This window comes from Thermobia domestica, chromosome 2 (assembly GCF_964235325.1).
Source record: "Thermobia domestica chromosome 2, izTheDome1.hap1.1, whole genome shotgun sequence".
NCBI lineage: Eukaryota > Metazoa > Arthropoda > Insecta > Zygentoma > Lepismatidae > Thermobia > Thermobia domestica.
In genome coordinates, this window is record NC_137455.1 from 347,773,591 (window position 1) to 347,790,212 (window position 16,622).

A 16,622-nucleotide genomic window follows, 5' to 3' on the forward strand; every position below is an offset into this window, starting at 1 on the left:
TACTACTACTACTAATAATAATAATAATAATAATAATAATAATAATAATAATAAAGGAGGAGGCGCATTTGAAACCACTTCCAGTGTGCTAACAAATGAATTCAAAATTGACCAAAATGACTACCAACTTTCCTCTCCTGTCATCTTCCATCATTTACTTCTTTCAATCCCTTTACTCTTCTCTGTGAGTCTATTGATTTTGTATTCCAGTATTAGTCAGTTTATTTCTTCATTTTGTGAACTACATGTATTCTTACATATTAACAAAGCAATAAAAGCAGAACGCTTGATCATGTTTAGTGAAGAAACTAAGTAAATAAGACCAAGGCAATCCGTTGGAGCTAGAATAACACAGTTACTTTAACTTAATTTCGAACACTACATCGCTCTCTTTTAAATCGGCTGATCTTGATTTAAGCAAGTTTTTATCACATCTGATGAAGCGTAGAAGATTACTAATTTGTGTACTTTTATTTGCAACTGCTCACTTATTTTAATTGATTACCTTACCAAAGCTAAAATTATTAACGAAATACTCAACAGTTAGCAAATACTATCAGTACTTATTAACTGAAATTTGAGTGTGTTAAAAATACATATTTTAAAGACTTCATACTTACTTGTTTAAGTGAAGTTAAAGCTAATGAAAATCTTTCTGCAGATAAAGCTATAGAATCTTCATCGGGCAGAATCTGCGAAATAGTAACCGGTTGAACGGCTGGACACTCTTCTGGAGGTGGTGTGACGAAGAAGCTAGACCAGCTGTAACCACCTATTAAAAAAAAAAAAAAAAAAAAAAAAAAAAATCAGGTACTGCATTTCGAATCATAATTTCCTATTAACAAAATTCTCACTACTTCACAAAATTCAACAAGGATATGCAGTTCAAGTATTTGCTATTTCAATTCTCACAAACTAATCAACTTACTAGGAATGTGATCAGCATCAATTCGCCAAGCAGAGAAGATACCTCTACTTTTTCCAATATCCACGAGGTATACATTAGTAGTTTCATATCTACTAGTATAAAAATTGTGTATACTAGTGGAAAAGTGCATAATACAGTATAAATAGTTAATATGTTTGTAAACTTCTCAGTCTGGCTATACGACCAACAAAGGGATATGACTAGTTGACTGCTTTTAGTTGAATGATGTGCAGCCAGCATATGAGCTCCTATCACTATTTCTAGCTTTCAGGAACATAACACAATTAATTTGCTGCACCCGTGTAGCAAAAAGACTGTTCAGATCTTCATTGAACTACCACTTTTTTAATTGAGTAACAAGACTGCACACGAAATAAAACACTAAGCAGCCGGACGCCAGCAAAGTTCAGATTAGCGCATGATACCAGGTTCGATTCCTATTGACTCAAAAATTTTCACTTTGAGACTGAATTAACTATCAATGAAAGTTCAATTCCTGAATTTTTATTCTGAGAACATAAAATTAAATCTTTTGTTTAAGGTTCCATTATTATAGATTATGTACTAAAGAACACATAACGTATGCAGTGAATAAAATAAATGATAAAATTTCCAAAGAATGGAACACATGGTTCCCACGAAAACTCACAGACCAATGCAGCCAATTATCAGTTTACACAACCAGGCATTGAATAAGAAACCCTTTGCATAAAAATTAAGCACTCTATGAAAGCTCAAACTTCTAATTTTCTTTGCTGATGAGAGACAGAGTGAGTTTTGTCTCTTATACATGATACCGTTATATTATCGCAACTTAAATTATTAAGAGTGCTGGAAATGAAATGAAATGAAATCTTTAAGTTTAACATCCCACAGTTATGCCGGTTAGGCTAAAGAAGACGGTGATAATGAGAAATGAGTGAAATGAAGAAAGTGGGAGGAAACGGAAGAACCCCGAGAAAACCCACGAGCACGGTGTGTTTGTCCACCACAAAGTCCACACGGCGCGAGCTGGGATCGAACCAGGGATCCCAAGCACCGGAGGTGAAAGCTCTACCACTGAGCCACCGAAGAGTGCTGGAAGTCCTGACAAACTTTTAAAGAGCAGCAGCCTTAAAATCGAAGCCATGAATACCCGTTGTCTCTGGTGATCAATATATATAAAAAGAATGATCAAAAATGGATCAAAAGAGTGCGATTTTGTCTAATAATTAGTTTTTGGATTAGGGGGCCATAAAATTTTTGAGCGGCCCCTAAATCGAGTTTTCGTATTTTTTTTACTGTATCTTGAGTCAAGTGATATACTATGTTTGGCTACACTATATGTCGTTCTCCGGATATAAGGCTTACAAGAAATTTTTTGATTGACATATATTGGACCATTTTTGAATCAGGTGGCCACAAAATTTTGAACGGCTTCTAAATCGACTTTTTTCTTTTCACGAAATAAGCAGATCATACTGAATTAAGTGATAGTTGGAGTTTGGCTACATTATATGTAGTTCTCCAGATATAAGGCTTACTATAAAATTTTTCATTGAAATAGATTGGATCTTTTGATCCAAAAATGAAATAAATAAATAAATAAATAAATGACAAAGATGACGGCTAACTCCACCTAGACCGCTGGACAAATTTTGACGATTTTTTGGTAAATGAGTAGACCATGTTCTACCTTAGATTTTTATCACATTATCGGCATAGGGAGTAAGAAGGATGCGGGGTGGGGACGTATTGTTAAAATAATCCAAAACGACAGATATTAGTGTCCAACCCACAGGTCTCGGGATCGCTGAGAGAATAGGGACACTCACGATGCCTTTTAAATACAAACTCATCGTTCATAGGCATGGAGAAGTGAGGGGTGGAGGAAAGTAAAAATAATAAAAAAACGACCGATATTAAGTGCAATCCATGTTTCAGGGGACGATGAGATGAATAGTGACAGTTTCGATATCGAAGCCTGAATGCAACTATCATCAGCTTGGGAGTGGTACGAGAGGAGGAGTGGGACATGTAAAAATAATCTAAAATAATCGAGAGGAGGAGTGGGACATGTAATAATAATATAAAATAATCAATAACTTTCAGAGTCGGTGAGATGATAATTCCGACATCGTTTAAGTCAAAGTTCATCCCCATCGGCATAGCGGATGAAAAATGGAATGGGATAAGAAGAGATGACATTATGTACTTTTATCAATACATTTCCATTGAAATACATACACTAAAGGGGGTAGGGGTTAAAATATTTCCATAAACCTATTTTCCCCGTGCGAAGAACGGGCATTTCAGCTAGTAAATTTAGAAGTGTGGCATGTCTATGAAATTACATTCAAAACACTTCGCTAACTTCACAGTATGATTTGTGGATTCCCTAAATATGTTATGAACTTTTCCATTGAAAAAGTAGACATATTAATGTGTCTTTAGATTTACGTTCTTTACGTTTTCGGGAATTCTTTTAAGACATGAAGATAAAGGCAATATGGTGTACACGAACACTCTTCTAGCTTTACAATTAGGTGATCTTGACTTCGAACACTTCGGTTGGCCATCTTGATCTTAGAAAATGACTATATATATATATATATATATAAGCACGAAACCAAACAGAATGGATTAACTTAAATCAAGATTTAAATCACTTGATTTTTAAAATAAAAATCGTTGGTTTAAATCAAATTCCGAAATAAATTAATTTAAAGTGAAAGTAAGTAAAATCCCGTTTCTTACTGTTATCTCGATTATGGAAGATAATAATCATATTACAATGAGACTTAAATGTATGTACATCACAGTATGAAAACGATTATTTCATGCAGAGGATGATTTGAGAAATTCCCGTTTTGAACGGGTAACGGGGTAATCCTGCTTTCTTCTCTTCGCAATATACGGTTTTTAAATCGTTAACTATTTCAACAGGGAAATCACCATGGACATTTAAGACGAAAATTCTTTTCTGTGCGCGTCTGTTTGTTTGTTCCCAGATAACAGAGGCGTATTTAGAGGGGGTCCGATTCCCCTATCCAAAACTTTTTTTTTTTTTTAAGATTTTATAAATTTAGACAAAATTTACGTATTTTATATGTATTTCGTGCCGCAAGCTAGTTCCGTGAAAAAAAAAAGTGTCACATTGATAAATGTTGCTGTATTTTAATGCTTAAGCAACATTGTAATACTGTAATGCTTAAAAAACATTGTTGGGGATTGAAATAGGTTAACGATTGGGGATTAATTCAAACTTCAACCCCAAGACTTTCACTTAAATGGCATAATTAACATTAATACTAATTTCAAATTTATTTATTTTTTTTTTTTTTTTAATTCGCGACTTGGATTAAACAAGGAGAAATATTTGATTTAAATAAAACAATCAACAAAAATGATTTTTTAAAAAACATAATTTTTTCCACCATCCAACCAAATATAAAGACAACCAAAGAATGGTTTACAGCATGAAGAGTACTGTTGTTATACTAAACTGGGCAAGTGCGTAATTTCAGTTGGTGCTTGATTTGGATTTGGATTGTTTTTCTTTTGTCTAAAAAACATATAATCAATATATACTGTAACACTTCATGTGAAATAAATGAAACAAATTCAATAAAAGCACTGAGAAAGTGTTCTAAAATGAACACTTTAAAAAGAAAATAAATAAATAAATAATAAAACACGATATCTAGAGTGGTTTATAGCTTACCCAATGTTTTGAACATAAATGCCAGAAACATACACATGATGATTGGAGCAACATATTGCAGCGTAACGACACATAAATAATAAAATACTGCAGCAATCTGCAAAAGTAGGAGACAAAGAAAACACGAATTAAATGACATTCATTATATTTTATGCTCTAAACTATTAATCCTGTCAACGTGAACAGCTTAGCGATACACATAAAATAGGAAATTATCACTGTGTGTTGCGAGCACTGATTATATTTTAGAGAGAACTGTAGATAAAAAGCTAATATCCACCGCCGACCAACAATTCCTTTCAGTAGCGTTTTCGGAAATCACGGTTTTCATCATTAGCTTAAAACAGTTCGAAGTGAATTTAAAAGATGGAAAAGACATAGGGATGGGTAAAAAAGCTTTTAAAAAGGAATAAGAATGCGGAACACACAACTTATCGAACAAAGGTCAACAAGCTGTGTGCTTCACAATTTTTATTACTTTTTAAGCTTTTTTACCAATCCATGTTCTTTTCCATCTTTTAAATTCACTTCGAACTGTTTTTAAGCTGATGATGGGAACTGCGACTTTCGAAAGCGCTACTGAAAGGAATACTTGATCTGCGGTGAGTACTAGCTTTTTACTTATATTTCAGTCTAGGAAATTACTTAGTTTGTGTCCTAGTAAACTCTTGGAAGGTAACATTCATATAGAAGTTTATTCAAGTTCTTTTAATGAAATAGAGACCATTGTGATATCATTAATCTACGGGACATGAAATATTTTGAAAGAACGCATTATAATATTAAACTAAGGTAAAGTTAAAGAATTTACGTTTATTATGGAATGTTGTATAAAAAAGGTTCTGAAAATACAAATAAATTACAATGACATTGGTACAGCTACTATATTCAATTAAGTTAGCTGACTAATGATTATTTTCTCCAAACCGTACATACTCCCAGCCTCTCAACATTATGCCAAGCGCCAGCATGACAAGATTGAAAGCATATGCACCTTCGGTTTCAAGATTCCGGGTTTGATTCCTGGTAGGAACTATACGGTTCGGAGCCCATGACAAGATATAGGTCTATGTTTTATAGAAAGGTGTGGTGCCCGATGCTAAAAAGAGACGTTAACTCCATTCAATCATCGAGCCGCAGCGGCTCAATGCTAGAGCGCTCGCTTCTGGTGCATGGGGTCCTTGGTTCGATCCTAGCTTGCGCCAAGTGAGTTTTGTGGTGGAGAAACACCGTGTGCGTGGGTTTCCTCCGGATTCTCCCGTTTCCTCCTACTTTCTTCATTCCACCATTTCATTCATTTCTCATCATCACCGTCTCCTTTAGCCTAGCCGGCATAGCCTGGGACGTAAAACTTAAAGATTTCATTTAATTTTTTTCATTCAAACATCAAACTTATTTCTCCTAATATTTGTTTAACGCATTTTCAATATTTTCTGCGCCTTACAGTTCAACTTCACTATAACTTTACATCACTTTTTACTTCCTTAAACCGAAAGCTGACGAATTTATTTCTACTACTTCAGAGTTACGTCACGGCTTATTTCTTTAACTTAGGCCATGTATGTCTCTTCTAAACTCCTTAGTCTCAAACAATGGAAATGAACGTTCTAGTTTAACGTCTCACGAATATGTCCTTTAGGCTAAAGAAGACTGATGATTATTGAAAATGAATGATTATGAAATAATTGGAGGATGGACAATGTGAGAGGAAACGGGAGAACCTCGAGAAAATCCATGGACACAACGATGTTGTCCACTACCAATTCACATGGCCTGAGATCGTACAAGATAATCCTTGCATCAAAAGTCAGTGGTCTATCACTGAACCACAGTGCCTCCTCCTGAATCTCAAGTCATGTGACCTATTATCCCCTCTACCTTAAAGACATAAAACTTTTATCACCTTGAATCTCAGAGTCATCAAGTCACTTCTTATCATTTTAATTTTAAAATCACATCACTTCTTCAATTTCCATCATATTATTTCTTATCTCTGTTTTAACCTATTACTAAATCATCAACACTAACTTTTTTATTTTTTTGTAATGAATTTCAGTTACTTATCTCCCTGCAGAGCAAAATCAATTCCTTTTCGTATGCAACATTCACAAGCACGTTAAAGAATGCATAGTAACGTCTTCTATATTAGAACAGGAATTTTAAATTGGTAGCGTAAATTCTAATGAATAACCAGCAAGGAAACTGAAATATCGTAATGAAAGGGTATAGTTCAACACTTAAGCATTTCCACTTTTTGGCAAGCACGAATTCTAAGACTTTTCCACGCTACGATTTTCATTGCCTACATATAATGTAAAAATGCATTTATATGTTTTTGGCTAAGGGGCTTCCCACCTACTATGCCTATACAAATATACAGAACATGTAATATTTAAGTAGAGAAATTTTGAAAACAAACACAATTTATCAAAGAGCCGGGTAAGGCACAATGAAAAATGGGTTTTGAGACGTAAAAATCAGTACTTAAAACTCCATTTTCCAGGTTTTTTCGGCTTTTCATGATATTCTCTGACTTTTCCAAAACTTCCAGGTCGGTGGGAACCCTGTGATTCCAAAGTAAATTACCTTATTAACTAAGAAGTACCTTCGTTAGTAGAACTTTAAAAAGTATGAAAGAAAAGGTTTCTTCTCGAGGAGAATTTTTATCCTTAAATATCTTCTGCCAATTACATTTCACCTTGTTAGTCTACTTTAAGTATTGGTATTATTCATCCAACAATTTTGCTTAGAAACACAATTGAATTAGTAATTTCGAAAAGGTCATATATCCACCAAAGTAAATTATTGAGGAGAAAGAAAAAAAATTTGGATTGCAAACTCAACGTGTACAATGGCATCGACGATATTGAGGCAATAGTGTAGGATATATAACATAATCTGGCCATACAATTAGTCTTTTCACACGGGATGCGCGTTTCTTTGCGGAAGTCACATATTTGCACTAAAAAGGAAATGTGGTGGGGATGGACATATGGCCTTTTCGCAAGGACTGATTCAATTACAGTTAGATACTAAACTCCCCCCCCCCCCCCCAAAGCATTTACGATGTAGAATAAAACGCTTTTGGCCTCCCATCATCCATGATTGGCATTATCTTTGACGTTTCAAACTCAAGTTACTGTTTTTATCTTTAAACAGCCATTTCCAAACTATGTATCCCGGCAATTAGAGACCGACGGCCGATTCACTGGGCTTGGATTTGAGTTCAACGTCCTTTTAAGCATCGAGAATATATGAGACGTGGACCTACAGCTGAACATGGGATCCGAATCACATGAGCTCCTGCCGGAAATCGAACCCGGGGTTCCTGCACCAAAGACGCGTACACTATCCATATAGCCGAGGGTGATCTATGGATCCACCGGTGTGAAGTGAGAAAGTTACGAGATTGAAACTAAATAATGATGCAGATCCCCATTACGGAATAATTAGATTTCATTTTCAGGTATTGAATTACATTTCCTGTATACATTGTAATGTTGATTTACGATTAAAAATGTAAAATAATTTGGCATTAGCTACGGAAAAAAAAAGTTAAATTTTTATATGTCGTAGGATTTTACATTACACAGTTAGTATGAAAAAAAAAAAAAAAAAGGCAAACTATATCTCAAGAGTACAAGTCAAGACGAAAGTTGTATTCTGAGGTGAAAGCTGTAAGCAACTTTTGAAAATTAATTAATTAATAGAAACCAATTAAATATTTTACATTTTTTACGTTAACAAAATATTATTTTCTGATTTATAGAAAACTAAGAAGTAAGAAAAGAGAAAACACTAGCATTTTTCTCTATTTAACACTTTAATTAAATCTTTCATTGTGAATAAAAAATTAAAACTAAGACAACATCTTCGTACCTTCTTCTGAAGCTCAATGTTAGTTATTCTACCAGCTTCTTTCTTTTGCTCTTGAATTTTATGATGAGCAATGTTTAAGTAAGCTTGCAGATACAATGGCATCAACACAAAGCGAAGTACAACAGCCACAATAACAATTACTAGACGAAGAGTGTCAAATGTAGATTCTTGCATTCTGAAAAGAAACACAACGAAGTAATCTATTACTTAAAGCAAATTGCTTTCCTATTAGCATACGAATATTCAAAAAATATTTGTTCAGAATTATATTACTATGCACTGGATTGGAGAAAAGCCATGATTTTTTTCCCCCTGATTTACAAAGGTATTTATATAAAGAACAACGATAATCAATGATAAATTGCGTGTTAACATTTTTCAGTGAACTAGATAGAAGGACTTATCTTTACCGACGCAAAAATAAACAAAGAACTGATTTGCAGCTTTAACTTAATTAAACGTTATACCATGCACATAGTTTTAAAGAGAGGGAAAACAAGTGAATGTCTGACAGCACATAGTCAGACGAATATGATGGGTGTGGTTTCTAGTTGTTGTGATGGAACTAGCTCATTTACAACTAAGTTCTAGAAGAATATGGATGATGGATTCGTTCGAACTGTTCAATTATCGACAGTACATATTTTAACAGCCTTCCCCGCTGGTCTAGTGGCTAGCGCATAGGACTTTGGTACACATAGTCGCGAGGTCGATTCCTCGTGGGAGAGCATTAATAATTTTGAACGCATTACGTTGGCTCGGATTCCACTTTAAACTGCAAGTTCACGCGTTAATAGCCTCGGTGCTGAACGGGGACGTTACACTTCAACAAAGAAACATTCAAGCTGATTGATTGGTTCTTTGGTAGGAAATCGAAAACACATCTTAAAACCTGTTACACTGAGAGCATAACTTTCCTCTGATGAATGTATGCTTTCGAAGTCATTTGAGGTGAATCATCACATTGGGATTAAGACAGTATGCACCACATTGTAATAAACAATTCACTTCTTGTTACTAGTCAGTTGCTTCAAAAAAGCGTCGTCTTCCTCAAGTTTGATGAGCAAATAATGCATGTTTACACGGTCCGGTAATGCTGATCTTTGAGTTCATGAAGAATCTAACATCAAGCTTGTTTACGTATCACAGCTGCTTCTGTAGTCATGAAAAGCTGAATGATAGATATTCAATGTTTCTACTATCTCTCGTGTCATGTAACGTGGGTTTAACTTAGTATCTTTATTTTGTCATCACCAACCTCGGTGGATCTCACTGACCAAAGAGTGTTGTTGAGATCAAAATCACCAGCGCAGAATTTCGTGATCCATCATTGCCACTAACATTCTTGTAGAACATTCTTAGCGCTGACTTGATACAATTATTCAGAAGGTTGACGCGCATTCTTCACTTGACGGAATCAAAATTGCGAAACAGTAAATTGGTCTTCCATCTTCAGCTTGTAAAATCTGCAAAACTGAAACAAACAAATCGTTCATTCTTACCCCCCCCCTCTCTCTCTCTTCTTTAGAATGAAGCTACAATTGTCAGAAAAAATAAAATAAATAGCAATAACATAAATGCGAATGACCCCAGTATTTTATCAAAAATGAACGAACACCATCTGTTTCCGGCAATAAATAGCTATTTCATGTAATAAGCAATATCAGTGCTATACAAGTACTGTAATTAAATGATGGATCAAAATCCGAATTGGTTTCCCCTCATTCATTACTTAAACCTAAGCCACTCCATAGTTTATGAAACCACATTCGAATAAAAATAATAATACTGTGCTAGTTCAATCAAATCTAATGCCAACTGCAATAAATCCATTTCTGACTTTAACTGAATCCACATCAAAGAGCCATTACTCGCTATCTCTTACTGTTTTTGGTCTATGGAGATTAATATTGATGCTGGAAGAGTTAATTTCTGTTTATCACTTCCGGTTACAATAGATGAACAAAATTAGAAGTGAAATCATATCTTCGAATCTATATTAAGAAACTGCTTGTCGAAATCTATTTTCGTTTTATCCATTATGGAATCAGTATAGTAACTGGAAATCATAATTTTCACTATCTCTGGCTTTAACGAAAAATTTTGCTCTATTGAAATAAGTATCGAAGCCGGAAGTACTAGCAAATTTCAATCACTTCTGGCTAGAGATGCAAGGGCTCGGAAAAAAACCGGCTTTTTTGGAAAAAAACTCGGTTTTTTCTGCTTTGCTTTTTTGCTTCGGAAATTTTGGGCTTTTTTCAAAATACTGCTTTAAATTGATAAAACAGACTTTGTATCGCTTCTCTATAACACAAAAAATAATTTAATTAGTGGTTGATGCTGATAATAATATAAAACATCGAAAATAAACTATGAATTTCGAAAAAATATTTCAAATAATTTTTCTTCAACATATTTACATTATGAATTCCACAGGATTAATCAATGTATATAATAAGAATTTTTTAACCTCCTATATAAAAAAGTAAGCAGAGTTGGCAGGAACCGTGGTTGTTTTTGAAAATGCCAAAAACCCGTTTTGGGGGGGATGTTTAAACCAGGCTTTTTTGGTTTAAACCAGGCTTTTTTGACTTAGATTTTTTGCTTTATGTATTTATATTACATATTCACAGAAATAGCCTAAGTTTGTTTCGCCTTGATGTTATTATGCAACAGCGGGGTTATGCCAGAAGAACTCCCATAAGCTTAAAGAAGTGCGGTCAGTAAATTTCTTAAGTTGAGAATCTCCCGCCCTAGCCATTGGGAAAATCCCGTCATTACTTGGAATGTAAGACAATAACGGGAAAATCCTGTTATTGCTTTGCATGTAAAATTTAAAGGTCAACGTACCATAATCAGTACGCTAAAACTGAGGTATTAAATTACAAATTTAGTACCGGTACGTAGATATCATTGAAAGTCCAATCCAAGCTAATGTTGGAAGCTACGTAGGCAATCGATAAATTTTGCCAATTTCTATCAATATATTTAAGCAATATTGGCTTCTTTATAAAACAACACGCATTTAGGCATGTAGAAATATACAATTTGGTTTGTTTCGTATATTTAGGCTTAACATCCTTACGAAATACCGAGGTTATCAAGGAGAAGACTTTCGCTTAAACTGACATCCGAACCGCTACTTGGGTTACGCATGAAAGAAGGATTGTGGTTCAACCGAGAATTGAACATGGGACACCTTGATTAAAAGGTGAAAGGGAAATAAAACTATTGCAGGTAGTTTGATATCTGGAAACGTTACCATGAAGTTCACACGATTCGCATTTTTCATTCTTTTTATTTTTGTGGTTTAAAACAGTTATTAAAAAAAAAGTTGGTGTAAATCAGCCAACCTTAAAAGTAAACACTTCTTTTTAAAGAATACACAAATAACTAGCAAAATAGTATGTAGTATTTTTACTTCAAAATATTCCATACCCTCTTTTTGAAACAAAATAAAATTAAAATAAAACATAAGAGAAATACTTAGATTTATATGATACACTTAAAGGCTGCACACCTAGAGCTTTTGGTTCTGTATATTCTTGAAATTCTACAGTTAAGTTTTATAGAACCACCATCACAGTTTACCCAATCCTCAAGTTTTCTGAATTTTTAACAAGAGGGATTCAACATATCATTACGGAACTCCCCCCCCCCCCCAAAAAAAAAGACTACGGAATATATTTAAGTTAAGCTAAATACAACTGCACAACAAACATGACAAAGTGATTAGCTTTTGCGCTTCTATCGGGAAGTCCGGGATTCAACCAGCATTCGACCATTCTGACAACCCTTCATTCCATCTGTGAATGTAGAAATAGTGCGTGTACTGTGAGTTGGGCGACTTCCTTTTTTATTGTTTTTAAACCGTTATTATTACTAATTACCAGCAGTGACGGTTTTGCGAAGGTTAGGGGGGCGGTCTTTCGGACTGAAGCCCGTTCCCCAAAGTTACGGAATGTCTGCAACAAACGAAATATCTATTATTTATGCCTTTACTCATAAACTTTAAGCTCCCGTCAAATAAAAATTACGAATGTTTAAAAAAACTAAACATTAGTAACAAACCCTTCCCAAAATACTTTTCTAAATCCGCCACTGATTCTCAGTATAAAATGATTTTTAAAGTTGTATCCGGAAGATTATTGCTAAACATATAAACGAAACGAAATATTAGTTATGCCTGTACTCATAAACTTCAAGCACTTCCCAAATAAAATTAGGACTTTTTAGGAAACGAAACAATCAGAAAAAACCCTCCTAAAGTACTTTTCTAAATCCGCTACTGATTATTTGTATAAATTGGTATTCAAGGTTGTGTCCGGAAAATTATTGCTAAATCACTTCACAGCTACAGTATAACAGAAATGTGGAAGTACGGTTTGACGGATATATTGAAATACGTACGCTTTGACGGATAAATAGAAAAACGGGCAAATTTAACTTTTGCGCTAGAAGCTAGAGTACTAAAAGCTCTTAGAAATGAAACACGGATGACAAACTAGAGAAGAAAAAAGATGTCGATAACTCAAAAGTTAAAATAAAGTTAAATAGCCTCTAAAATTACCCTCAAATACTACATTCTTCATGTTAGCTTTGATTCGTAAAACATGTGCTCCATCCATCTTGATGGTGAATTTCAGAGCGAAATATCACATTCAGGTCATGGAATTTTTATCTAACTATAGAATATACTATAAGAAAGCTATTTAGATAGAAAAATCATTAAGTTGAAAAAAGCCAAAATTTCCAAAATTCTCGTTTTTTTCCCAAAAAAGCCGGCTTTTTATGTGAAAAAAACCATCGATTCAAAAAAGCCGGCTTTTTTGCATCTCTACTTCTGGCTCTGGTAATGTATTGTGGTTGATGATGCTATGTTCTCTTGATACGTTGAATCGATTGCAAAAGAAGGTTGTCATTACCTATTATCGTTTCTGTTAAATGGCAACAAATGTCGAAACTAGAAATGGTTGATTTCTACCACTTCCGGTTTGTATAGAGATTAACGGAGGAGACGGTGCCTTTTCTTGTGACGCTGAATCGATTGCAAAAAATCGGTTGTCACTACCTATTGTCACTTCTGATCTTTGGCGATAAACACCGAAACCGGAAAAGGATGATTTCTACCACTTCCGGTTTGAATAAAGGGTTAACGGACGAGATCGAACCTATTCTTAGGACGATGAATCGATTGCAAAAAAAGAACTGAATCTCGATATCTCTTACCGTTTTTGTTCTGATACATATCAATGGACTGACGGACACAGCCGTTCTATAAGACTTTAGAAACTTATGCATAACAGAGTTTGGAAGTTTAATAAAGGAAGACGGTAACAACTTACAGTGGAGTTGTCATCCCTGTAAATATTCTTCTTGTAAAATAGTCTCGAGTCAATGGCTTCACCCACAGCAACACAAGCAGAAATGGCATTGCAAAGCTAAGATTCATGGCAAGTTTTACGAACTTCCGTTCCGAACAATATCTGTAATAGGAACACAAATGAGATTATTACTACATATGCTTTTAATTGATCATTACATACGAAGAAAATGGGACGGTAGGTAAAACAAGTGAGTCAAAAAACTGAATTCTGAGTAAAATATACACCAACGAAGAGTTACGGATATAAGTTTCACTCTTACATAAAACAATCTTCTGTTCCCTATCCGACTTCTAAAAACTATACGAAGAGAAGTGTGTATTATATTGTTGTATGCACTTAATACCTATATAATGAAGACAAATCTACGTGAATACAGAATATGTTTACCGCACTCGATTACTTACCTACATAGTTCTTATTTACGTAATATTCTCGATTCTAATTCTAAAGCTACCCTTTTAATCCAATTTATTATTTATTAGTTTTCAAACATATTCTTTTGAATCACAGGCGAAAGGAACTGGCTACCCTACCTGTGCTCTACAGCATAGATACATTACATAAATACGGTAAAAACTGCGTTCGATAACATTCAGGCAGGAAATCCCCCAGAAGTTTACTCTGAAAACTGAATACGATGAACACACTATTTTACATATTCATTAAGCTTTCAGCATTCCTGTAACAGTTATGAGGACAACAGTCTACACTTTCAGAAGTTTATTCGAATAAATCGAAGACAACACATGGATTTTGTAACCGACATCATCAAGTAAGCTACCTTCCTTTATCTCTCTATCATACACACATACAAACACAAAGTCAAAGACTCAGCTGAACCTAATAGTTAACTAATAGTAGAATATTACTAAATATTGCTCAATGGTTTTCAGTTTTCAGATGTATCTTAACGCACGAACAGCGTTACATGTTTTTTTCTTCTTTCTTTCTTTCTTTAAGTAACAGTACAGGATATGCGCTAAAGTACTTTTGAAGAACTCTGAACGAATAACGAGTCACTTTGATAACGTACGTAGGGCGTTTCAAAAGTCCATGACTTTAAAATGATGTAGCAGTTAGTAGTGTAATTCAACAGTTTTGACCCAGACAATTCCAAAGGTGTGGATCAAGGTTATGTACTGACGGAAGAGAACCATTTCTCCGCTCAAAGAACCTCAAATAAAATAAGACAACCACTTCACTATGTACTAAAGCATTTTAAAAGCAAGAAATAAAAGAAAGAAAAAGATCAACGAAATACAATTTTCGTCTGTTGACTATCTATCTCAAAAACGAAACCACACTTTTATACAAGTAGTTAGTAATTAATAATGCTCCGAAGGACTTTTTTTTTTCCCCACGAGCATACGCAATTTTATCGACCATCGGAAAATAAAATAAATAATAATAATAATAAAAAACGGATATCCGCATATGTGCAGACCTTAGCTATGGTCAAACAAATAGAAATTAAAAGAATTTTAACTATAGCTATTAAAACATGTTTCTACTCACCTTAAAGAGTCCCAATGCATTTTAGCCATTCGCAGCCCTGGGAAAGTAAACAGGGCTCCAATGAGGCCACACCACACAGCAAGACAAAATTTAATTATAAGCTTTGATGCTGGTCCTCTGGAAGAAATATATTATGATTTTTAAAAAAATGTTTTAAAACAAAAAATATAAAGATAACAGAAGAATACAATAAGGACTTGTTAAGACTGACTACCTGTCTGGTTAACTGTCTGGATAATTTAGCTGCATATCTCTAGAACTATGTAATTTAGCCACGTAGCTACTATTTTCTGAAATGTTCCCATGATACGTTGGGCAGTTTCAGTAGATGCCATAGAATGGTCAACCTAGGTTTCATCATATTATTCTACGCATATTTACTAAATTGCTTGTTGAAGTTTAGCGTCCTTTTTCAGCTGTAAGGCTATACGAGACGTCGATCTACAGTTTATGGTGGAATCATCCGAACCTCCGTAATATGATTAATGATCTCTCACCGGAACCGAACCCAGGATCATGTGAACTGAAAGCTCGAACGCTAGCCACTACAGAAGCGAGAGGATATATATTTATTAAAGAAGTCATTTCTCGGACTTCCTTTATTAATTACACTTAACTTAAATTTCCTTGAAACGAAGGAATTTCCATGAGAAAATTTCAAAAATCAAAACATTAAAAACTTACAGGGTTATTTAAAGAAACACGTTAACATTGATAGCACTAAATAGAACATTTAGCTTTCGGGTCACAAATGATTCATCGTCAGTAGAGAAAGAAAAAGAACAATGCATGAAGCTTTCGGTCTTGTGTTACTGTTTGGCTTGAATACTCCGTATATCTGTTTAATACTTTTTATAATTTTCTACAATACTGGAAGAAAAATGATTAGAATGGTCTTATCGAGTATTTACAAAGGTAATGAAAACCTTACACTTTGTATGGCCTAATTTCTAAGAAGTTTCTATCTAAGTAGCCACATACTAATATGTTTTACATTAATGAGTAGTCAATACGTCTTTTGTATTGCACCAATTGGGGCTACACCCTTAAATGATACGGCTCCCAACTCGGCTGAAAACATCATCATAGGTATTCTGTCATTATTGGCAGGTCACTTGTCGCAACTGAGAAGTTTCCATGCTCCACGGACTTTCGCTAACCTCTTCGTCTTCACGTACGCTTTTCTGTTTTGATATCGTCCATTAATTGT

The 16,622-nt window shown here is 34.4% G+C and overlaps 1 protein-coding gene across 1 annotated transcript in view; it reads right to left on the minus strand.

The window, feature by feature from the left end:
• Positions 1 to 16,622, minus strand: part of emei (transmembrane protein 161-like emei) — a 47,659-nt gene that overhangs the window by 1,862 nt on the left and 29,175 nt on the right. The window contains exons 7-11 of the mRNA XM_081749219.1: positions 15,413 to 15,529; positions 13,856 to 13,996; positions 8,511 to 8,685; positions 4,632 to 4,728; positions 621 to 772 (exon numbers count right to left, since the gene is read on the minus strand). Coding sequence (XP_081605345.1) covers positions 621 to 772; positions 4,632 to 4,728; positions 8,511 to 8,685; positions 13,856 to 13,996; positions 15,413 to 15,529 — 682 coding nt within the window. The remainder of the gene's footprint in view (positions 1 to 620; positions 773 to 4,631; positions 4,729 to 8,510; positions 8,686 to 13,855; positions 13,997 to 15,412; positions 15,530 to 16,622) is intronic.